Below are 26,579 nucleotides of genomic sequence, written 5' to 3'. Positions count from 1 at the left end.
CCGACAAGTGCCATGATCATGAAAAAATTATTGTGTTGGTCAACATGAGTTATTGCATCTTTTGTAAAAGGAATTAGGGTTGTGAACATCAACGAAAAACGGTTGTCGGATGAGTTGTCACGTGCTGCATGAGAGGTTGCGTGTGAGATCCATGCCGGGTAAGACTGGAGACGCATGAGGGCGCGTGTAGAGGCAGTCGGCGGCGAGTTTTTGGGGACTGGCCAATATGAAGAGGCGTTTGCGACTATATGGGTATATTGTCACAAGGCCGTCAGGATCAACAGCGCTGGTGGCAGTACTGCCGATTGTGGCCTCTAAAGCATGAAATATTTTAGCTGGAAATAGTGGGTCAACCAGCTCTAAATATCATATTATAATTGTGTTTCTGTGTGTCAAATATGATTGTATATTAATATGAAGATGTGGTTGTACATAATAGAAAATAACATAATTACAATTAATACTAACTAGATTGTTGACCCGTGCGATGCACAGATATTTTAGAATGGGAAATCATAATACTTATTAAAAGTTAATATTTAATTTATTATTAAAATATTAAACTATATAATTAAAATTATCTTATAACAATTACATAACATATAAATATTTTTATTAATATTATTCTCTAATATAATTTTATCTTTTATTTAACATAAAAATTGAAGGGTTAAATATGTTTTTGGTCCCAATAAATAAACCAAAATCTAGTTTTAGTCCCTATAAAAAATTCCTTTAAAGAATGATCCTCCTAAAGTTTTTCGTCCACACTTTTAGTCCTTACCGTCTATTTGGTCTAATGGAAGCTGACGTGGCATGCCACGTTGCAGGCCATGTCACTCAAAGTCAACACTGCAAAAAAACATGTTAGATTGCGGGGGTTTCAAACCTCCCTAAATTTGAGTTTTTTTTGCCATTGTTTAATTCCAATTTTTCCCTACCTACAAATGTCATTATCAATTAAAGTTGTGAATCATATTTCCCATGATTCTTCATCTTTATCTAAGAGGTTCACATCATCATATTCAAATGATCTCGTTTTTCTACTTCTGTATCATATGAGAAGTGATTTATACATGGAGGAGACTGTTGTGGATGCACTCAACTTGTTCGATGAAATAACTCAACTAGAAGGGCACCTCTAAGAATGCATTTATTGATCAATAAGAGCCATTTTCTGACCATTGAGTATGAAAGGCACCAACATAAACAATTTTTTTTGGCTATTGAGTCTTTGAATACGATTTAATTGGTAGTAACAATGGCGAAAAAATATTCAAATTTAGGGAGGTTTGAAACCCCCGCAATCTAACATGTTATTTTTGCAGTGTCGACTATGAGTGACGTGGCATGCAACGTGGCGTGTCATGTCAGCTTCCGTTAGACAAAATAGATGGCAAGGACTAAAAATATGGACGGGAAACTTTATGAGGACCATTCTTTAGATGAATTTTTTATAGGGACTAAAATCAGATTTTGGTTTATTTATAGGGACCACTAACATATTTAACCCAAAATTGAATCATTCATTAATATAATAATCAATTTTAATAATTTTGATAAATAATTTTAAAAGTTAAATTTATACTCCCTCCGTTTCTTTTTAAGTGTCATTTTAGCATAAAGTTTTTCAACCAAGATAGTGGAGTTAGAGTTATTTTTTCTATTATACCCTTATTTATGTTTCTCTTTCTAAATAAATTCAATCACACACTCTCTTTTTCCAATAACTAATTAAAAAATATGAGGTGGAGTTATTAGAAAAATAAGGGTATAATTGACAAATTATAACATTAAATTATAAAATGACACTTAAATAGGAAAAAAAATCTTCTAAAACGACACTTAAGAGGGAGTAGTATTTTGAGGTTAGGTATATAACTTCTGTGTTGCACAGATTTTATTATAATATATTTATATAAAAAAATTCGTTTAATAAAAAAATATAATTAAAAATTGATGACATTAATATATGATCGTATAAAAATGTTATTTTTTCATTTATTAGATTTCTCTTTTATTTTTTTTATTATTCAAATTTTACTTTTTTTAAATATTGTATTCCCATCATTACTTGTTAGTTATAAATTTAGGAATTTATATCTTTTTCTTATTTAAATTGTAAAGTTAATAAATATATTTTAAAAAATAATTGGGGCTTAGCGACCTCATCTTTCCGGAGCTTTTTAATGTTTCTATCTTGTTTATTAACTTAGGGCCGGGATAATTATTTTTCATGGGTGTTTTTATTGGTTGTATTGCTTTTCATATGCTCTCTATAAGATAAGTCTCTCCGAGTTGGGTCGATTTATTATAGGGAAAATTCTTTGCCCACTTCCCAACCTTCTAGGTCACCCTCTAGTGAAAAATCACATATACCCCTGACTTCGGAAATGCATTTCCGAAATGCAAGAAAAATGTGTTTCCGGAGATGCATCTCCGAAAGCGCCTTTTTTTTTTAAATTTGTCTTATTTCGGAAATGCATTTCCGAAAACACTATTTCGAAAGTTCATTTCCGAAATACTGCGCGTTTTGTAGATTTAGCAAAACAGTCCCCCTCCCCCATTCACTTTACCCTAAATCTACTTCAAACTTTCTCTCTTCAAAAATTTCTGCAAAAGCAAGTGTGTATCAAACAGTTAGACATTCCAAAAGCTTCCCAAACTCAACCTAAATCATCCCAATCTCTTCAATTGGTAAGTTTTTCAATTTTTTCAATTTTTAGATCCATTATTAAAATCTCTATTAGGGTGTTTAGAAATTGCAAAAACTGTATTAGGTTAGGTTGGTACTGCTATTTAGGTTGTTTAGAATGAATAAAAGTAGTTTTGAAGTAGGATTTTGGGGTCTGCCATGGAAGTTGCAGAAAACTTCTTCGCAGTGGTGTTTCGGAAGTTCATTTCCGAAAACACCTCCATTCCCAGTTTCGAAAATGAACTTCCGAATAGTATCAGAAGTGCAATTTTTTTTAGTTCTTTATGTTGTCTCGCATATTAATCGATTTCAATTGTTTTCAGGAACATGTCAGGCAACCAAGCACGCATCAGACAGGGTAGAGATACCCAGATTGCGTCGGCTAGACGCGAGCGGGCGGCGGCGCAGATGGCGTCGACACAGGGACGAGGGCGGGGCCGGGGACGACGTGTGCGAGTTTCCATGGAGATGGACGAGGGTACCTCTACATCTGGATCGAGGAGTCGTCTGGCTCGAGTATCTTCTTCCCGCCAGCGAGAGGAGGAGGAGGAGGTGGCAGTGCCATACCACGAGGCGGAGGAGGTACCGGATGTTGACCCTCTACTCGGGGAGGAGGATGAGCAGGAGGAGGGCTACTCGGGAGGGCCCAGTGACACTTCTGTGCTGCTTACCTACCACGAGCACGTCGCTCGGCGTATCTGGGAGGGAGAGGTATTTTTTATAATTTGTCCGACTACATTATTTAACCGTTTATAATTTAGACGTTTATTCAATATTTTCTTAACGGTCTATTTAACATACTTTTTTATTTGTTTTTTTTTTGTAACAGGAGAGAGAGCCGTTGAAAATTGTGAACCACGCCCGAAAGGTTTTCAGTCTTTTTAAACAGACTGCCGAGTGGTTTAACGATGCGGTGAGAGCTTCAGGGCTTAGTGGGCTCTGCATGACGGGGTATTCCACCATCAGCCACGGCATGCAGGGGGCCTTTGTGGAGCGGTGGCACAAGGAGACGTCTTCTTTCCACTTACCGGTTGGGGAGATGACGATCACCTTGCATGATGTGTAGTGTCTTCTCCACCTGCCGATCAGGGGGCGCTGTTTCACCACTCCTGGATCCAGAGGATCGAAGCCAGTGAGTGGATGGCGCTCTATTTGGGTATGGAGCCCGAAGTTGCTGACTTTGAGTGCATCACGACCTGTGGGCCTCATATCCGGTTCACCACACTGAGCACTTATTTCGAGCACCACCTGGTGGCGGCGGCCGAAGCCGGGGATGCGGGTGACGACCTATTTACACATTATCACCGTGGCTGCGCTCTCCGGTGCTGGTACATGCATGTGGTAGGCGCTGCGATCTTTGTGGACAAGAGTGCAAGGTACGTCGACGTGACCTACCTCCGCCACTTCATGGACTTGACCACCGTTCACCAGTGGAACTAGGGGGCAGCTACTCTGGCATACCTATACCAGAAGCTGAATGAGGCCTCCAACTGGAGGACGATGCAGTTGACCGGATCATGCACACTACTTACGGTACGTTTCATTTTAATTGTTTCGTATTTATTTATGTTTCGTATTTATTTTTAATACATTATCGTGTTTGTGTTTCAGAGCTGGGTCATCTCTTACTTCTCCCGCATCCACGGCTTCCACATTGATCCTGAGTACGATGATGCCATTCCCAGGGCCGCCAGATACGTTCTCCAGAGGGGGAACAATGCAGTGGGACCATACCGTGGGTACCTGGACCGCACGATGCATGATGACGTCACTTGGAGGCCATTCAGCGACTACACTCATATTGTCCCCTTTGACGGCATATCTTTATATTCTGGCTGGTTGGCATGCGGGACCAGCACCATGGTTCGATATCTCCCTGAGCGGTGCATGCGGCAGTTCGAATTTGTGCAGATGATACCCAGGTCACCTTTTGAGGCTGCTCCCGACACAGTGACCCGAGTGCAGCTCACTGCCATAATTGAGGATTGGGAGCATCATGTGGTACCGGAGGAGTGTCGTCGCATTCGGGTCACCCAGGACTGGCACAGTGTGGAGGGATACGTCACATGGTTCTATCGGGTGTCACATCCTCTGCTGACACCCGACGCTCCCGGCGCTCCTAGGCCAGCACACGAGGAGATCCTGGAGAACCAGCAGGCCGAGGATGACCACGCCATTGATCTCCCGCCGATCTGCCAGCGGATAGAGATGCTTGGGCGGGACGCGTTGGATCGAGGTGTCGTTCATCAGGGCGGTCCAGAGGCAGTCGCCGTGATGGAGATGATCGTCACTGATGCGGGCCGTGCGGCGGCATACAGGCGGCATAGGAGGTCCCAGGGAGAGAGGGTTAGGCATACCCAGTAATGGTCGGGTTTATTTATTTATTTTCGGATTGTATCTTTCGCACACTATTATTATTTGGATTTGGATCGGCTTGTATATATTACTATTTTTATCATATTAGTATTTTTCTGTTTATATGTCGCTTATTTTATTTGCCGTCTTCCTTTAATTAAAAATACGAGACTGTTTCCAAAAACATAAAAAAAAAACACAATTTCTGCATAATTCAGAAGTTCATTTCTGAAACCCCCCAAAATCTGAAAAAAGGTGTTTTCGGAAGTGCATCTCCGAAAATACCCCCCATTTGGTGTTTTCGGAGATGCACTTCTGAAGTCTGAAAAATTTTTTAAAAAAAAATACTTCGGAAATGCATTTCCGAAGCAGGGGTAAAGTGGAGTTTTCGCTGAGGGTGACCCCCATAGGGAGGTGGGTAAAGAAACTTAAATAGGAAAAAAAATTCTTCTAAAACGACACTTAAGAGGGAGTAGTATTTTGAGGTTAGGTATATAACTTGTGTGTTGCACGGATTTTATTATAATATATTTATATAAAAAAAATCGTTTAATAAAAAAATATAATTAAAAATTGATGACATTAATATATGATCGTATAAAAATGTTATTTTCTCATTTATTAGATTTTTCTTTTATCTTTTTTATTATTCAGATTTTATTTTTTAAAAAATATTGTACTCCCTTCATTACTTGTTAATTATAAATTTAGGATTTATATCTTTTTCTTATTTAAATTGTAAAGTTAATAAATATATTTTAAAAAATAATTGGGGCTTAGCGACCTCATCTTTCTGGAGCTTTTTAATGTTTCTATCTTGTTTATTAACTTAGGGCCGGGATAATTATTTTTCATGGGTGTTTTTATTGTTTGTATTGCTTTTCATGTGCTCCCTATAAGATAGGTCTCTCCGAGTTGGGTCGATTTATTGTAATTTTCCTTAAGTTGTAGCACACAACCAGATAAGATATGTGTTGATTTATGTTGTACCATAGTGATGAGTTGTTAGTGATTTTAGTATCATCAATGCATTTTGGTAGTAATGTGATTTACTATAGGCCAATGCAATTATGCGTTAAGTTTGAAACGAGTTAGGGTAGTGCGGAGTGCACGCTCGTCGAGCCAAACGCGTAATTGAATATGAATAATAGAAACGGACATAACGTTTCGTTTGAATAGTTGCACCCGTTCCCAACGGACATAACGATTCGTTTGAATAGTTGCACCCGTTCCTAACGGACATAACGATTCGTTTGAATAGTTGCACCCGTTCCAACAGACATAACTGTTTTCCGAAAAGGTGTGTCTGTTTGTTTCTATTATTGGTCTCCTATATAAGGAGTCTTTTGGTCTCGATTTGGAATACGAAATTATATACTTCCTCTCTACATTCTGATCTGTTCTCTCTTGTCGGAAATAGATTGTTCTTCGAGAATTATCCCCGCAAAGATTTCGTGAACCCAGACAAGAATAGGGTCGAAATACTTTGTTCGGAAAGTGAACGAACACGATTCTTGAAGATATCCAGGATTATCATACCATTTTTCTAACAAACGAACAAAGTATTTTTTCTGATAATCATGGCTGGAGGAGGAAACACCGTCAAGGAGATGACTAAAAGTTTCGGAAAATTGGACAAGTTTCAAGAACAAAATCGTCACTATGAATCCGGGTATGCTTTACTATTTCTCATAGAAATTAAACCAAAAAAAAAAAACATAATATTATGATTCTTCATGAAATTAGCGTGTTTAATATTTTGGTAATGATTAGTTGATCTCATAATTTAAATTTTGAGATACCGTTATTTGCTTGTTGATACGTTTCGTCTGAAAATTAAAACGGGATGTGATATATGTTAACATTTTCATATACATGCGTATATGTTTGAAAAGATTTCCGTAAGTCCAGAATACATATTACTATATTTTGTCATTTGTTGTTTCGTACTGTACTTGGTATAAATGTTGAAGACAAAAGTAATTAGTGCAGCATGATGAAACATAGACAAAATATTATATATTATATGAAATTAAATCAATTTTCTAACAATTAATTTGTTTCATTTATGTTTATAAAATTGAAATGAGGTGTGGTGAAAATGGAATTTGGGGTGGTTCAAACACACAACCCTTCAATCAAAAGGTGACTGTTCTACCAACAGAACCAACACATTGGCTGAAATTTTATTTATTTAATTTTTTGAATACAAAGTCAATATATATGTTTATATTCATGTATAAAATTTTGTTCGTAATATTCATATTATCCTTCGAGTGGAATTTGTTCCTAAAAGGTTACAATGAAGATGTAATTTCAAGGAACTTTTCAAGTGGATGTTTAGAAGGAAGTATTATAGTGATGATACACTAAACATCTACAAGAATTGATTAGTAACCAAAGGCTTCAGACAAAAAGAAGGGATTGATTATTTCGATACCTATGCTCCAGTTGCCTGTATCACTACTATTAGATTGTTGATTGCCTTGGCGGCTATTCATAATCTAGTGATTCATCAAATGGATGTCAAAACAGCATTTCTGAATGGTGATTTGGAAGAAGAAGTGTACATGAAGCAACCTGAAGGTTTTGTAATGCCTGGTAATGAGCATAAAGTTTGTAGGCTAGTTAAGTCGTTGTATGGGCTGAAACAAGCTCCGAAGCAGTGGCATCAAAAGTTTGATGAGGTTGTTTTGTCTAATGGTTTCATTCTAAACCAAGCTGACAAATGTGTATATAGCAAATTTGATACATCCGGTAAAGGAGTTTTCATTTGTCTATATGTTGATGACATGTTGATCTTTGGCACCGACCAAAGTCAAGTTGATAAAACAAAGGTTTTCTTGTCATCAAAATTCTCCATGAAGGATATGGGAGAAGCAGACATTATTCTTGGTATTAAGATTAAACGGGTGAATAAGGGGATTGTAATTACGCAATCTCATTACATTGAGAAAATACTCAAGAAGTTCAATTATGAAAATTGTTCTCCAGTAAATACTCCCATGGATCCAGGAGAAAAGCTTATGCCAAATACAGGTAAACCTGAGGATCAACTTGAATACTCAAGAGCTATAGGCTCTTTGATGTATGCTATGATTAGCACTAGACCGGATATTGCTTATGCGGTTGGAAAGTTGAGCAGATTTACTAGTAATCCTAGTAGACATCATTGGCATGCAATAACTAGGGTATTCAAGTACTTAAAGGGTACTATGAATTATGGATTGTCATATATGGGATTTCCTTCGGTGTTAGAAGGTTATACGGATGCTAGTTGGATAAATAATGTTGAAGATTCATCCTCTACAAGTGGATGGGTGTTCTTGCTTGGGGGAGGTGCCATCTCATGGGCTTCCAAGAAGCAAACATGTATAACTAGTTCCACAATGGAATCTGAGTTTGTAGCATTAGGTGCTGCTGGTAAAGAAGCAGAATGACTAAGGAACTTGGTATATGAGATTCCGATATGACCTAAACCGATATCACCAAATTTCTATCTGTTGTGATAGTAGTGCCACACTGGCTAAATCATATAGTCAAATATACAATGGAAAGTCTAGACATTTGGGTATTAGACATAGTATGATTAGGGAATTAATCATGAATGGGTGATATCTATTGAGTTTGTTCGGTCGCAACAAAACTTAGCTGACCACTTGACGAAGGGGTTAGCTAGAAACTTAGTGAAGAAGTCGGTAATTGGGATGGGATTAAAGTCCATTTAAATCTATTAACTATGGTATACCCAATTCCCTTCTAATACAACATTAGAAGCAGAATTCAATGTGGAAAGATCATAGTTAAAGATTGGAGCAATTGTGTTTATCTTCCCAAGGTATGTGCTCAGACCTGCAAGTGATGGCTAGGTTGAAGTATATCTTCTTAATGGTTCTTTTGAAAAATTGCTAATGCAGGTGCAAGATTAAAAGGATCACCTATGTGAGCATGAAGTTTTGCCGCTTCAAGAAGCTTGGACTTGGCTTCCTATATGCTTATTAATGGATAAGGACACATGGCTTGTAAAGTGTCAAGTATGAATAGTAGAGTATTGTAAGAAACATATGTGTACTATATCTTTAGATATTCAAATGGATTGACGGGTTCAATCATTATGACACCCCGATTTTCGAATATTTGGAATGTGTATTTGTACTAAGATGAAAATTCAATCGTAAGACATTTTCTTCTATGCATTTGTTTGATCGTTATACCTGTAAAGTAAATCAAGGATTATACTAAAATGGGGGGAGTTTGTTAGTGATTTTAGTATCATCAATGCATTTTGGTAGTAATGTGATTTACTATAGGCCAATGCAATTATGCGTTAAGTTTGAAACGAGTTAGGGTAGTGCGGAGTGCACGCTCGTCGAGCCAAACGCGTAATTGAATATGAATAATAGAAACGGACATAACGTTTCGTTTGAATAGTTGCACCCGTTCCCAACGGACATAACGATTCGTTTGAATAGTTGCACCCGTTCCTAACGGACATAACGATTCGTTTGAATAGTTGCACCCGTTCCAACAGACATAACTGTTTTCCGAAAAGGTGTGTCTGTTTGTTTCTATTATTGGTCTCCTATATAAGGAGTCTTTTGGTCTCGATTTGGAATACGAAATTATATACTTCCTCTCTACATTCTGATCTGTTCTCTCTTGTCGGAAATAGATTGTTCTTCGAGAATTATCCCCGCAAAGATTTCGTGAACCCAGACAAGAATAGGGTCGAAATACTTTGTTCGGAAAGTGAACGAACACGATTCTTGAAGATATCCAGGATTATCATACCATTTTTCTAACATGAGTTGGTTAAAACTGAAGATATGTCATTAGAAAAAGATTTTTTTTGAAAGATAAAATGATTGAAACTATGATGAAAGTTAGTTAGTTAGAATCGTTAAAAGTAAATAATTGGAATATCATTACTTGAATTTTACATTCAATCATCATATATATATTATTTTTTCGAATAAAAAAAATGACACTTCAACATAAAGTCTGCATTAATCAATGCTTATAAATTCCAATTTCATTATGTATTCTTCAACAATCAAGTATGCTATATATATTTCAATTGTATTCATCCTCCTCCTTTCTTTAATTAGCATATAATCTAATTTTACATTATTAGAGCTGCATTTAGGAGTATATTCCAAGTATCTGGTAGTCCTGGTAGGCACCAATGACTACAATCATTACCATGATCTTTGGTATAAACAGAAGGGTGCGCATCTTTTCTTAATTGTGAGAGGAGTGTTATGTCAAGTAGATAAACCTGCTTCTTCATATTCTTCAACACTCTATTTACTACATCGGTCGGAGGAGGTAGAGGCGCCGGATATGTTGGCCCGAATACCGGTTCAACTTCACCACTACATGTACTCTTTGGTTCATTCCAATCGCCACCTCTGGATTCAACGAGAAAAGAGAATCATTAAATTTGTTTCGATTAATCTTGTAAAATATAAGAATGTAAGAATTACGTACTGATAATGAGTAGGCGAAATTCCTTGAAAAAAGAGTTTAGTTTTGGCAGGATCAACATTTGCATCAACCCAATTAGCCCAAGTGGTTAATCCTTTATAAAATGCATCCAATCGATCCATGTTCCTCACTAGATTGGAACCATCTCTAATATAATCCCATCTAAATGTAACAAACATCAACAACCGAGTAAAAAACAAAAAATAAATCACAAAAGATCGTAACCGACAAAACTCTTTTAAATAATTAATGTATATATATGATCTATTGAGTTCAAGAAAACATACCCTTGAGATTCGACTCCGGTGTGTACCCACCAATGCCACGAGTTGAAGATCAAGATGTCATTGTTAAGCCATGTATTACCGGCTTTAATGGAATCCAACGTAAGAACGTTCCCAACATCTTCCTTGATTATGTCCACCAAATATGGTGTACGGTATAGTTGTATGGTAACTCCATAGTCCTACACAAAGTCAACAACTATCACTATTACATTTTCATTTTCATTTTGAGTGGTTGAGATTAAATTTCAAAATACCCGTGCGTGACAGAAGTACTTGCACTAACAAGTTGAACTCAGAGTCACAAGGATCATGATCATTATTAACTTAGGACAAGTGAAGTGTCCAATTAATGAAGATATTTATATTTATATCAATCATGAAGACACTTTTCTATGTTTTAATTCTAACTATAATCCAAAGTTGACCGGACATTAAGTTTTAATTATATACACATTGTGGCATGACATGCTTGACATGAATAATACTTAAACATTGTATTATTACTATTTAATGATAAAGGCATTCCCGTGAGTGATGTTGATTAATCAAAATGAAGGAATGAAAATAATTGTAGGGAGGCTGCAACTTGTAAATAGTTGGAATCACATGTTGGCATTCTCAGTTTCTCACAGCCTGTCAATATTTTTAGTTCTAAAAAATATCATTATGGAAAACAATGGGGCAAATCAATATCAAGATCTCTAATTTCTAGCTTAATATTGGTGGTGAATTTATTTGTCAACGACAAACTTATCCTTTTACATGTAACTAGTGTTAGTAATAAAATATAACAACTTTAATATTGGAAAATAACTTTTCTGTCTCCGTATTTTTATTAAGTAGGCGTAATGGTAATCACCATTAAAAACAACTCTAAGTTATCGTCAAACTTTATAATATCAATTTTTGTTAATTAAACTAAAATTTGCCAACACTACATAAGGTGTTTATGGATATTAACTAACGAGTAACTCCTGTCACATAAATCAATTCAATCCAATCAAATATGGATGCAATTTCAAGGAGTTCATTCAAGCCTAGAGATATTTGATTTGCATAATAGGTTTGACAATTTGAATCCGGAACTCAACCAAATAGATGATATGAAATCATTTTTTTTTTATATTTTTCAAAAACAATCTTTACTTAAATCTACTTTTAAAATATCACATCTATAATTTTTATTAATTGAACAAAATAAAACCTAAATCTATTTTAAGATATCTAATTCATTTTCTTAAAATTGATATGTACTATTTGTGAAACACTTGATTTATGACCAGTTTGTTTTGTCATTAAATAATAACTTTTTCATATTTTAAAAAATATTTTTTATAAATTCTTTTTCCAAAATTAAAAAAATACATTTTTTATAAATAAAAAATAATTTTTAACATTCAATAATGCAAATATATATTATTGAATATTAAAATTATAATATTTTTCAAAAATAATATTTGTGAAAAATTATTTAAAATTGTACCAAATTTAAGTGTTCTTTTAAAAATTTTGATGTCTAAAAAAATCATAGTAAAAGAATAAAATACCTAAAATAATATTTTATGAAAAATATTTAAACTAATTTTTTATTTGAATATGTACAATTTTTTTAGAAAACAAAAACATGTATGTAAACATTATTTTAAAAAAAACTTAGACGAATGTGTTTTAATCAATTTAAGTAATAAAATTTTGTAATTTTTCATTGAAAAAGTTATATATTATTATATGAAATTACATTTTCTCAGAAAAATATTTATATATATATATATATATATATATATATATATATATATATATATATATATATATATATATATATATATATATATATATATATATATATATATATATATATATATATATATATATATATATATATAAATACAATCCTTAGAAAAAATTCAGAAATCAATTCGCAAAAACTCAACAATGAAAATAATCTTCAAGTTAAATAGATTAAAATACTAAAGAGACTTTTTTCCCCCTTAAACTTAATGATCATATACATAATTTGTAATGTGACTTTTACTATTAACTAAACAGAATAGATTTTTTATCATCCAAAAGAAAAAACATAGCCACTCAACACACCTAAGAGTTAAAATACAAAGAGAGTGTCTTTCCTAACATCCTTTCACCTTTCTAACCTATTAAAAACTCTACTCTTTTTTCCTTAAATCAAACTTTCCGAGTGCCAAGACAAAATACAGAGAAATATTATATGAAACAAAACATGAGAAACAACAATAAAATGACAAAAAATATTACCTTAAAGATCACAGTAGCTATCCCCTCTCTCTTTGAAAAGCTTGTAACAGCATTTGGTACAGACGCGTGAATCATACAAGATAACGATTCCCACATGTTTAGACTCAATGAATCACCCACAAACATTATCTTCTTACCCCTCCACTTGTTCAAGAAATCCTCTCCATTGAATCTACACCACACAAAACACAACGTTAACTCTTACATAGATATTTAAACATAAATAAACATAAACACTATAACACCACTCACTACCTTGGTATGGAACATGAATCTGGCTTCCAAGAATATTTAAGATAATCTGTGTCTGGTCTTCCAAACTTTTTACAATCAAACTGAGGTTCTAAGAAGGGGCAAGTTGAAGAGTCATAGAGAAGAGGATTTGAAGAGTTATCAAACACCCAACTGCCAGAGAATAGATTACAATTAGTTAGCTGTTTTCTTCCTTTAAGAGGAATCACTTTTTTTGAACTTTTTGCTGTAACTTGGTGCATGGACATCACAAGAAGAGGTAGGCTAAAAAGGAAGAGAAAAAACAAGTTATGGACATTGAAATAACCCATATGGTCCTATTTTTGGGGTCCAGAAACTGTGAAAAAGAATAATAATAAGTTGGTGTGTATGAATGTGCTAGCTAGTTGGTCATGTATATATAGGATGGAGAAAATTCAGAAAATTATTGCACATGGAAGTGGGTGCTAGAAAACAATTATTTTTATTCTTAATTGAGTTAACATAAACTTTTTATTTATTACTATTATTGATATGATTAAGTTATGTTTATTTTTTAATTTGTGGCGTCATAGGTGAGGTGGGATGTGAAATTGATAGGTAGTTTTATGGGAAAAATGAGTGCATTATTGAGATGAGAGGATTGAATAGTTATTTTGTGTTCCACTAGTCTGCATTTTGCAGCATGTCACGGGACAATATGGACTTACTACACGACATTCCTTCATTCCATGTGCTTCAATATTTTTTTCCTTAATGTTTTGTATTAAATTACTACATACAATGAAACTAACTTAGGTAAAGTTACAAATATTAAAAATGTTCTGATAATGCATATGTTTGGTGTAGAAAAATTCATGTCGACCATTAATAAAGAAATTAAAGAATTACTCCTTCGAGTCTTAAATATGGTAGTATAAAAATAGCTTATATCTATGGTGTATGGTATGTTTCTTTTTCTTGTGCAAATCCAGTATAATGCATGTGCAATAGTTTTACAAGTTAGGAGGTGTATTAGGAGAGTAGTGCAAGCTAGGACATGTTAGTTTATCATCAGATGTATTATACTATGAACTTGTATAATAAAAGGATTGTGTAAGCTTGATCACCATGCACATGTTTAGAAGAAGGATGTATGGTGACATGATCATTTCCAACATGAGCACTTCATACATTTTGTTCTGATATAGTTGGGAGAGTCTCAAATAAGGGTGACACATGGGTCCTCGCCTCCTGAAGCATCGCTCAGACGTAATCTTCATGTGGCATCGTGGGGTTCGCCCTTTAGAAGACTTGTACAACACTGTTATAGAGATGCTAACCATATAGAAAATAGGTAGTCAACAATCACCTATAGTCAAGGAGGAGCCGTTACCACCTCTTAGGGTTTCTTAAACTTCATGACTATAAACTCCTATAAATACCTTATCCAAAGGAGGAGGGGACAAGACACCGGGGGTAGTAGTGACGCCAAAGCCTTGGCGGAGATGTGTGCCTCCATGGATGAACTGTGTCGTCTCAATCAGAGTCTATAGGACAACGTCCTCAAAATCCCACAAAGCCAACAAGAGACCAAACCCCTAGTGTAGATGAAAGTGGTGGACCCTTAGCTACTTTCTGACGAAATATAAGAAGTGATTGTCCTTGAAGACTTCAAGTCTCCCTCACAGGCAAAGTTTGATGGGCGTAGTGATCCTTATGAACATGTCACTTCTATTAACATACATATGACTATCATTAGAGCGCTTGACTCTCTAAAGTGCAATTGATGGTTGACACCTTCAGGGACGCAACCTTGCGATGGTATATGGGTCTGCCCCGAGTTTTCATCGCCGGCTATCAAGATATGATGAAGAAAATTGTACACTAGTTTGCCTGCAATCGACACAGAAAGATGTCCACCATCAGTATGTTTAACATGCGACAGGGTCCCTCAGATTCATTGAGGGAAAACCTGACTCGCTTCAACAAAGATACCATTAAGTTTGTCCCCCCGAACCAAGAAATATTTATAGGGGTGTTCCAAAACTGTCTCAAGGCTGGACACTTAAACGAACCTCTCACCCAAAAGCCAACATTTTCAATAGCAGAGATGGTCACTTGAGCAGAATGCTTCATAAAAGGCGAGGAGAGCAATGTTGAGAAAAAGGCATGAAACATTAAAAAGCATGTTCCTAGTGTTGATGGCTCGCACTAAAAAAAGAATAGTAACCATAACTCTCCCACTAAGAATAAAATTATATTCAAGCGAGTAGGCAAGAAGGTGGAGAGCTTCACGCCTTTGAACACTCGTTGTAAGCAGATATGGTGTAAGGTTATCCACCTTCACAACATTTATGTGCCTCCAGTCCAAAAGAAGACGTGATGGGGCCCAAACCAGGCATATGGTGTAAGTTTTATAAAGTCAAAGGACATCATACGAAAGACTTCTACCAACTCAAAAAGGAAATCGAACGGCTAGTCCAAGAGGGATGCCACAAGAATTATGTTAAAGGAGTTTCCTCTCGAGGGTTAGGCGAATCCATTTTTCGCGAGAGAGATGATGCAGGGAACCCCCGTATCCAACCGGGAAAAAATGGTCATCCACATGGGAGGAAACAAACACCATACGTCACACATTCAATATTATTGTAGGAGGGTTCGCCCGGGGAGGGCGCCATCGATTACCACTTTTGGCGTAATCGATTACCGTTGCAAAAAATTGAGTATTCAGGCTACTGTGAGTGTGTATAATTGATTACCGGTTATGGCGTAATCGATTACCATTGCTCTGACAAAAATTTTATAAAACTTAAAATAATTAATATCTTGAGTTTCAGGTGTCTGATTGACGCGCCGTTTGAAGTTATAGAAAGCTGAGACAATGTACTTTCATTTAAAAATAGTTCCATGTTTTTGGAAATGATTTAAATAATGTGTAATGGTGTTGTAATATGTGTAATTGTATATTGCGATATGATGTCGGTGTTTGGAAAATGTGTGAATGTATTGTTGTTACTTGCTATATTGTTAATTGCTGTTGCAGAATGTTTGTAGCATGTGTTTGGTGTATGGTGGTCAGCATTGGAGTAGTGCATTGATTAAGGTGAATATTATTGTACACAATTGTGTTGTTGCATGTTATATGGTGAAGCATGCATCATTGGTGTTTGGACGGTGGTCTAATTTGGTGAGCCTAAATCCTATGGTAGGGATTGGGTGCGAGTAGTTGGTTCCAGGTGGGAATCGGTGAAGCGTTACCTATGGTGATGGTAACGATTTTTGGTGTGCTATGTTCCTATGGCGGGGATCGTGAGCGAGTGAACCTGAGAGTTCACATATTGGTACCACATGCATTGAGTCATGGTGTTGAGTCTCATTGCATTGCATACTTGTTGTGTTGTTGTGTGTTTTAGATTGTGTGGAAGCGTGATTGGTATAATGGGTGATTATGCATGAAATACTCGGTTACTTACTTATTATTATGCATTGCTTTATATAATTTTGATATCTTACCCCTTTTGTTTGAATGTTGCCTTCACGTGGATAACACGTAGGTGATCCGCAGTGAAAGAGTGGATGTGAGTAGAAGAGAGTGCTCTTCATTATGCTTTTAGCGAATCGGCGTTTTCTCTGATATGTAACACTGGGGGATGGAACACTTTTGTGTTTAGTTTATGTTTTGAGGAGACTACTATGTAGCCTCCTATGTTTGTTTTTTCTTATAATTAGTATAAGATATGATTATGCTTTGAGATATTAAAATAATAATTTGCTGATATTTTATGATGCAATAAAATGGAGTTAGACATGATGATGTTTATTATAGTTATTATTAATAATTTTAAAGAGTTGTGTGTGTTACATGTCATATGTTATGAGCATGTTTATGTTGGATGAAAGTAGCATCCTAATTGTATGTATGTTTTTAAATTACTCTGATTTTCAATTATAAATACGCGAGGAAAATTAGGGTGTTACATAAGCCAACACGGACGCGTTGCGCAATCATTATCTCAGCACGGGCACATAAATTCCATAGGCAAAGCATCGTGTTTTTGTTCCTTTTTTCACTAGTTTTCCAAATAAGTGTTTTTCTTCACCCATAAGTGCTTTTTTAAGCTTTTTCACTCCTTTGCTTCTAACTTGCTCATTTCTTGTCAGATTTGGTCGATCTTTCTTGCTAAATGACGTACAATGACAGCATGTCACCACCACATGTTGATATTCCAAAATTTTCTCTTAAAGCTCCATTTTGTTGCACTTCCAATTATGACTAGGAAAGCACCAATTGACTTGCATGATATTATGTGCTAGAGGAGGTCGACATTTGATTTCAAAGAATTTAATAATTATAAAATCATGAATTAAAGGATACTATATTGGTATATTTGCAAAGGGCTCATGCCTCATAAGAGGCAAAGTGAGAGGGAAAAGGTGTAACGTATCACCTAAACAACTTCCTGATCGCCCGTTTATTAGTTCGAGCACCAATCATTAGGATGGGGTGCGTATTTCTCATATTGGTCACCTTCTAGAATTTTTTTGGAAGTGATGTATCCCAATCCACAAACATGCGGAGTGGTAGTCAAGGAAAATTATACCATGTTATCCTAAATAATAAGGGACTAATTTCCTAATTTTCGCGCTCTTGGGAGTGATTGCTAGTTTCTAGGAGTCTGAGATCCAGACCTAGCGACTTCTATAAATACCTCGCCCTTGAGGCTGAGAAGGATCCAATCTCATTTACGCATATACTACATATACAACGCTTATCACCTCCATGTGTGAGTTAGCTATAAACCCTACAACAAACTCTAAAAGCCTTTGACAGCCGTTAATTATTAGGGGTTGTCATGTATTGTACTTTTAGAAAATACATTTGGTGCCCACCATGGGGCCACCATTACAACATTCAGGCAAATTGTGTTCTTCGTGTTCAACCTCTTTGTCTGTCATCGTGAACAAAAGGGCAACAATTCTGGCCAACGATAAGTCTGACGGCGAGGAAAACGCCATGGCAAGGACAATCGTTTCTCCAAAGAGATAATTCATTTAGAATTTTTCTATCATCTCTTAGTTTATTTTTAGGATTCCTTTCCTCAACAAGGCCTTTTCCTAACCTATTCGTGTTTGAATCACCATTTACGATTTTGGAAGAGGATTTCTTAGCATAGTTTTTCATAATTTTCTCTTTGATATAAGGTTTATTCATCGAATTTCCTTTCTTCCCAACATCAGGCCTTAGACCTCTAAAACCTTTCTAGTCAAGTCCACCCTTCTTCCGAGGTCCACATGTATCTTCAGTCTTGTCCTTCACCACAACATCTCATGTTCAAGCTCAACCTCGTAGGGCACTTTTAAGGGGCCACTACCCCACACGATCACGTGATAATAGCTTTGGGTTGTGTCTCTGGTACAATATATGGGGAAGGTGTGGACCTTCCTCTTATTTTTAGTAAAAACATTCACTATTACAAAACGTGTAAACAACAACGCCATGATCACCACGGTTCTTCCCTACACCGTGGTGACATATCTAAACTAAGGCGCTCCCATATTATTTTTGTTTTTTGATTTAAAATTAATTGTATATAACAATGGTTTATGAGCCAACTGTGGTGAAATCGACGAGCCTTCATGGGTTCGAACCTCAGCGCCATCACATATATTATTCCATTAATATTAAGGCGCGCCTTTTCTTTCTTTTTTTAAAATAAAAAACTTAAAGGGTTATGACTACGGTTGGTTCGTTCCACCGTTGTGATATAGTTTGTTTTTTATTTAAAATTTTTAATTATAAATTAAACTATGGCGCTTCTTTATGAAATTTCACCATGAAAGTAATATATCATAACAATTTCTAGTTTTGGCTGTGGTGGTATCTTTGCAATATTATACACTTCTAGTTAGCTTGTCTTCAGTATCCTTTTTTCCATTGAAAAAATAAACTATACGAAACAATACAGATTTCAACCCTAAACCCCAACGTTCAATACTGTAAAATAATACACGATTTCAACCAAAACACCATCGTTCACCCTAGCTTGTCTCTTTAGTATTCATTATTCACTGTGTATTTGTCATTTTCGTCATCATCATCAAGGTTGACAAGAGCATCATGATCGTGACGTCGAGAAAGAAGAGTACACCAACCAAGTTTTCACCGTCAAGAAGGAAGACAACATCAACATCGTTGTTACCGTAAGGAAGGAAGACAACACAAACACCAACATCATTTACTTAGTCATCACGTTTAGGGTACGTAAATATTTTCCTCATGCATCTACAATAAACTTCATTTTCCATTGTTGTGGTTGTTGTTTATGTTGTGGTTGTTGTTTATGTTCTTGTTGTTCATGTTGTTGTTGTTGTTTTTTAATGTAGATGTCGACCTTGTCAAGTTCTTCATCAGATACTAGCGAAGAACATCAAATAAATGAGTGTTGTGCGAATGAAACTTAAACAAATGAGACTCAATCAAAAAGATCACAAAGAGGTGTCACAATAATGCCCCAATTCACATCAGTCTGCAACTCATCAGGTGAAAAAAATCTGATCGAATTTGACTCGTTCTACAGAGTAGTTGATTGTGAACATTATTCTACTTTTAAGAGTTATGTTGTGTTCCTTTGACGGATAAAAGTAAGTATATTGATAGATGATTGGAAACAAGTGGATGAGAAAGTCAAAGAAAGCATATGGACAGACATTAAGGTATTACATACTATAATTTTCATATATTAGATATAACTACCTATAATTTCAAACACATTGATTTATATGTAGTTGAATTTTGAGTTTACCGATGACTCAAAGTTGAAAAAAAGTGGATCTCTTATGTCGGTACTTGTTGGAGGGAATTTAAGTCATACCTCACGGCTGACTACATTAGGAAGCCTAAGAGCGGTCTTGATCTTCCATGGAAAAGATATAGTTTTATATCGAAGAAGCAATGGAAGAAGTTTGAGAAGATACGTCGTTCTGAGGAATTCAAGGTTAGTACTAGTCTTATTTAACCGATAATGTTATGCTAATGAGTTAATACTAATCATATATATATTTCACTATGTTAATAACAACTTAAAAGCAAAGTAGGAATACTTAACAAGGCAAAGAACATGTACCCCCATAGATTGTCTCGTGGGGGTTACAAGAAACTTGAGAAAAGAATCATGCTTAAAAAATAACCACAAACAGGAGATGATCGCATCCCATCCCCACCGTCAAGACATGAGAAATGGAAGAGGGCTCGATTAAGACCAAATGGAGAGTACACCTCTAAGACGTCCAAAGTAGTTGCCGAGAAAATTGTAAGTATGAATTGTTTTACTTATGTTATTTGTTATTTAAATGTGTTGGTAACAATATACGTAAGTTACTCATATTGTGTAGGATGAGTTGGTTGAGGCGACTCGTGAAGGCGCATTTGTTTCAGAAGCACAAAATGATATATTAGTAGAAGCAATCGAAACAGATGAGCATGGTGGGCGTATCCGTGGTGTGGGAGAAGGTGTCGGCATGAGTTTATTCTTTGGGTCTCAAAAAAAGTACCAAAAGCTCGGAATTGAATGCACAAAAACAAAAGATTGAAAATTTTGAGAAGAAATTGGAAGAACAAAGGAGGATGTTAGACGAGGAGAGGAAAAAAGGGAGAAAGATATGGAAAGGTTTCAAGATTTATATTCGGTATGTGCTTTACTTGAGATTTTAGTGTTTTATCAGAAATGTATGGTATATATATTATGCTTATTTTTGTTCTAACTGAATATTATGATGTAGATATTAAGTGAAAACCACGAACAACGTACAAATGAAGATCAATGCTATGTTAATAGTGATCATGATCATGATCATTATCAAACTCCAAATAGAAGTGTTGTACGTAGTGCTTGTACTAAATGAAGTAATTGTTCAGCCTCTTCCCCCATCCCCCTCAGCTAACCGCAATGAGTTATTAGACCTTAACTCAAATGAAATCACCATGTTATATACAAACGTTGCGGTGATAAATGCTTCGCAACCTCTTCCGCTAGAACATTATCCATATGTGGAGTTATTCTATTAGAGTCCTGACGGTGTAAGGGACTTTCTCGGTGGATATAAGTGGCTGGACGTAGGGATATTGCAAGTTTGATGCACGTAAGTTTATAGTTGAATATACATGTCATCATAGAACATTATCATTTTTTGTATTTCCTCAATTAATTTATTCATTTTCTTTAACCATTTAGGTACATTCGTCGTGTTTGTATAGAATTAAATAAATCGAATATTTATGGAATATTGGATCCGCTTTTTATTCGATGGTTGTTTAATCAACCAAGACACATTCAAGATTACATGAAACAAAGGTTAAATGAGGGAGGAAAAGAATGTTACTTCGCACCATTTCTCTGTTCGTACGTATTTTTTTAATTGATGTTTATGTATTCTATATTTAGTTTTGTTTTAGTAAATACTAATAATATATATGCTCATGTTTGTTCAATGGTCATTGGCAATTAATCATAATATCATTTAAGACGAATACAATAATTGTACTGTGTTCTTTGCATGACCCACTCGACAAGAAAATGAAAGAGATTATTAATTCGTAAGTATATGTCACATTCATTTTCTTTGATATTGTAAGTAGTTTAGCATGTAATATGTTTAATTCATATTCAATGTACAGTGTTGTGGAGCAAGTGAATATGATGAAAAATGTTAGAAGAAAGCTCTCATGGATCTCTCCTAAAGTATGTGGCCCGATTACCTATTTCTTTCATTTACATTCATGTGTGGTTATATTCATGTGTGGTTACATTCATGTGTGGTTACATTCATTTGTAGGCAAAGAAACAACCCGAGAAATACGAGTGTGGGTATTATGTCATGAATATATTTACATATACTAATATATAAGTTGACTATTGAATTATTATCATGCATGATATTAACTTTTTTACTCTTTCATATGTAGATGTTTAACGACGTAACCCCATTCTCCGTTGAGGTCTTTGTCGATCTTCGTAAACGTTGGGTGTATATCCACAATGTGCTTAAGGGTCCTGCTATTTAATTTATTGAGATGTGTTAATGACTTATTTTCTATATATGATGATGTGAATATTACTTTTGACTTAAACATATTGTGTTTGATGTAAATATTAATTTTGTCTTTTGATGCACAATGTTAACTGTTTTTGATGCTCTTTATGCATGGTTAACAAAAATACAGGTTGTTGTGAATTCTTTGACTGCGGTTATAAAACCTAACCATGATTGTATATTGAAAGATGACAAATTACAAAATATTGATGCGGAGAATCGAACCTGGGAACTTTAGTTATATCACAACGGCTGGGCTAACGAACCGTTGTGATATGGCGCGTGCTTTCTATAATACAACAACGGTCCTAGGACCGTGGTTGTAAGTATTGCATATACAACCACACGCTACATAACAACGTCTGGTCCCACGTGGTTATATATATTTCCCAACCATTATTAAATGTCTTTTCCGTTGTAGTGATTGTGTCAAGAGAGTCCATAGTATTTGCAAATGAAACAACACATGTCATTTACAAAAAACAGCTCTCAACAGGATATAAAGTAATGAAGTTCACAATAAGATCCTTCCTCACCAAAAAGTTTGTTCCTCTTCTCCTTACTGCTCGCCTAGATTATCAAATGGATTTCAATATTTTTTCTTGAGATGATTAACACCTTAAGGGTCTACCTCTTCAACATCTCATTAATTTATACGTAATCAATAATAAATTAATAAAATTAAACAAACATGACTCGATTATGATACTCTTATAAAAAAGTTATATCCTAAATTTTAATTTATTTAAAATGAACTAATATAAAATAATAACACGACCTCGAATTATTGGACGTGAACATACTTAAACAACCAAGAAAGGTTGACCTAACTGATAAAGAGTTGGCTCACCAAAAAAAATCGTAAATTTAATTCTCGATATTTATGTGAAAACATCTTTAATGAATAATTTGTAAGTACCTATGTAAACTCCACTTGAACTTTAAAAGTTGTCTTGACTTAGTGAGTCTGCAAGTTGAATTCATCTAAAATTCTTTAGACTAGAACATACCTAAACAAATGTAAGGTATTAGCAGCGCCGGTCCTAGGCCAGGGCAAGCAAGCCCACAACCCAGGGCCTCCAAAAATAAAGGACCTCATAATTTTTTGTTTTGGGCTTTTGAAAATATTAAATAAAATATAATATAAAAAATAACTTTAGCAAACTTTCAAATATATAGTTATGCTCCATCAGACTACAACTAGAGTCGCGTGTGTTCGAATTCTATTTCTAGCATGTGTTTTTTTTTCTCTTAATTTTATATTCAAAACAGCCACAAAAAATGTGCTTTTTTTTTTCTTAATTTTATTTTCAAAACTGCCAAAAAAAAAACATTTGTTAATTATTTCTTTACACCATCTCATTTTAAGATTTATAATTAGTCTATCTTATTTATAATATTCCAAGAACATTGCTTAAGACATTATTTTATTTATTAAAGATCAACTTTTAAAATATGAACACAACTTCCAAATAATTTTAGACGGTCTGTTATCGAATATTAATTAGAATATGATATTTTTTATGTTACGGATAAATGATTATTTTGATATTATTTATAATTTAAATACATGATATTCCTTTTAAAAAATAATTTTTATTAAAAGTCTATTTTAATTATTTTTCCTGGACCTTGAAAATGTCAGGACCAGCCCTAGGTATCAGAATGTTCACTTTATATTAGTGATGGAAATGATTATTTTCTTTAAATTTTAAGTTGCATATAATTAATTTAATATTAATTAATTGTTTATGTTCTAAATAAATTAGTGGCGAAACACATTAAGTAATTAAATTCCAAAATATTTTACTTTCCCGCCCTGATAAAATTATAAGGTAATAAGTATGTAAGTCTACCTACTAGATTATTTAACCAAATAGAAAAAACTCACTAAGATATTTTATTTTATTTTATGAAAAAAACGTTGTTTATGTTGGTGATTTTAGTATCATCAATGCAATTTTGGTAGTAATGTGATTTACTGAAGGCCGATGCAATTATGCGTTAAGCTTGAAACGAGTTAGGGTAGTGCGGAGTGCACGCTCGTAGAGCCAAACGTACAATTGAATATGAATAATAGAAACGGGGTTCCAAGGGGCGGAGCCCCTGGCGGGGTCCAAGGGGCAGCGCCCCTGGCGGGGTGCGGGGCAGCGCCCCGTCGGGGTCCAAGGGGCGGAGCCCCTGGCGGGGTCCAAGGGGCAGCGCCCCTGGCTGGGGTCCCGAGCAAAAATTTCGTTTGAATAAGTTGCACCCTTTCCCAACGGACTTAACCGTTTTACCGAACAGATGCTTCGTTTCCAACCAACATAACTGTTTTTTACCGAACAGGTGTGTCTGTTCGTTGCTATTATTGGTCTCCTATATAAGGAGTCTTTCGGTCTCGATTTGACATACGAAATCATACACTTCCTCTACATTCCGATCTGTTCTCCATTGTCAGAAACAGATTGATTCTTCAAGAATTATCCCCGCAAAGATTTCGTGAACCCAGACAAGTATAGGGTCGAAATACTTTGTTCGGAAAGTGAACGAACACGATTCTTGAAGATATCCAGGATTATCATACCAATTTATCTAACAGTTTATACTACTATTTTTTTTTAAGTCACGTCATATCAAAGCAATAAACAAAATCAAATCTAAAATACTATGTTTCTTTAGTATATAATAAAAGTAATAAAAAAATAAACATATTGATTTTTATTTGATACAAAAATCAAATATTTATGTTTGGAACTCATTAAAAAATGCGTTTAATGCAATTATTTATCAATTTTAAATGTGCGCATTTATTTGATAAAATACATATAAAAATATCTATTTGACTTTTTTTATATGATAGATAAAATGATGTTATTGATAATTAAGAAAAAGCAACAATTTTTTTTTTTACTAAAACGAAAATTATTGTCAACAAATATTTCTTTATTAAGCACTTTTTTTATGGTAGGTAGATTACAAAAATAAATAATTGGCAAGTCTTTCTCTCAATAGACCCAACTCATCAAAAGGATATTTTCACATGTATGAAATGATTTAGAGAAAAACATCAACTTTTGGAATAAAATGATGAAATTGATAATTAAGAAAAAGCAACAATTTCTTTTACTAAAACGAAAATTATTGTCAACAAATATTTTTTTATTAAACACTTTTTTATGGCAGGTTGATTACAAAAACAAATAATTAGCAAGTCTTTCTGTCAATAGACCCAACTCATCAAAAAGATATTTTCACACGTATGAAATGATTTAGAGAAAATCATCAATTTTTAGAGATAAAATGATAAAATTGACAATTAAGAAAAAGCAACAATTTCTTTTACTAAAATAAAAATTATTGACAACAAATATTTCTTTATTAAGCACCTTTTTTTATGGTAGCTCGATTACAAAAATAAATAATTAGCAAGCCTTTTTGTCAATAGACCTAACTCATCAAAAAAGATATTTTCACACGTATGAAATGATTTAGAGAAAAACATCAACTTTTGAAGATAAAATAAAATGATGAAATTGATAATTAAGAAAAAGTATCAATTTCTTTTACTAAAATGAAAATTATTGTCAACAAATATTTCTTTATTAAGCACATTTTTTATGGTAGATTGAATACAGAAACAAATAATTAGCAAGTCTTTCGGTTAATAGACCCAACTCATCAAAAAGATATTTTCACGCGTATGAAATGGTTTAGAGAAATAAATCAACTTTTAGATATAAAATGATTAAATTGATAATTAAGAAAAAGCAACAATTTCTTTTACTTAAATGAAAATTGTTGTCAACAAATATTTCTTTATTAAGCACCTTTTTGTATGGTAGGTCGATTACAAAAACAAATAATTAGCAAGCCTTTATGTCAATAGACCTAACTCATCAAAAAAGATATTTTTACACGTATTAAATGATTTAGAGAAAAACATCAACTTTTAGAGATAAAATAATGAAATTGATAATTAAGAAAAAGCAACAATTTCTTTTACTAAAACGAAAAATTATTGTCAACAAATATTTTTTTATTAAACACCTTTTTTATGGTAGGTTGATTACAAAAATAAATAATTAGCAAGTCTTTCTGTCAATAGACCCAACTCATCAAAAAGATATTTTCACACGTATGAAATGATTTAGAGAAAAACATCAACTTTTGGAGATGAAATGATGAAATTGATGATTAAG

General features: G+C 34.4%; 1 protein-coding gene across 1 annotated transcript; it reads right to left on the bottom strand.

The window, feature by feature from the left end:
* Nucleotides 1–9,975: 9,975 nt before the first annotated feature.
* LOC131623618 (protein trichome birefringence-like 37) lies at nt 9,976–13,747 on the bottom strand. The gene is made up of 5 exons (XM_058894629.1): nt 13,351–13,747; nt 13,096–13,267; nt 10,825–11,003; nt 10,541–10,699; nt 9,976–10,461 (listed from the first exon to the last, which is right to left on the bottom strand). The coding sequence occupies exons 1-5, from the start codon at nt 13,656–13,658 to the stop codon at nt 10,173–10,175; spliced, it is 1,107 nt and encodes a 368-aa protein (XP_058750612.1). The 5' UTR covers nt 13,659–13,747; the 3' UTR covers nt 9,976–10,172.
* Nucleotides 13,748–26,579: the final 12,832 nt, after the last annotated feature.

Source organism: Vicia villosa, unplaced genomic scaffold, assembly GCF_029867415.1.
Source record: "Vicia villosa cultivar HV-30 ecotype Madison, WI unplaced genomic scaffold, Vvil1.0 ctg.000074F_1_1, whole genome shotgun sequence".
NCBI classification, from domain to species: domain Eukaryota; kingdom Viridiplantae; phylum Streptophyta; class Magnoliopsida; order Fabales; family Fabaceae; genus Vicia; species Vicia villosa.
The sequence above is the reverse complement of the archived record's forward strand: the minus strand, read 5'-3'. Positions and strand labels throughout refer to the sequence as shown.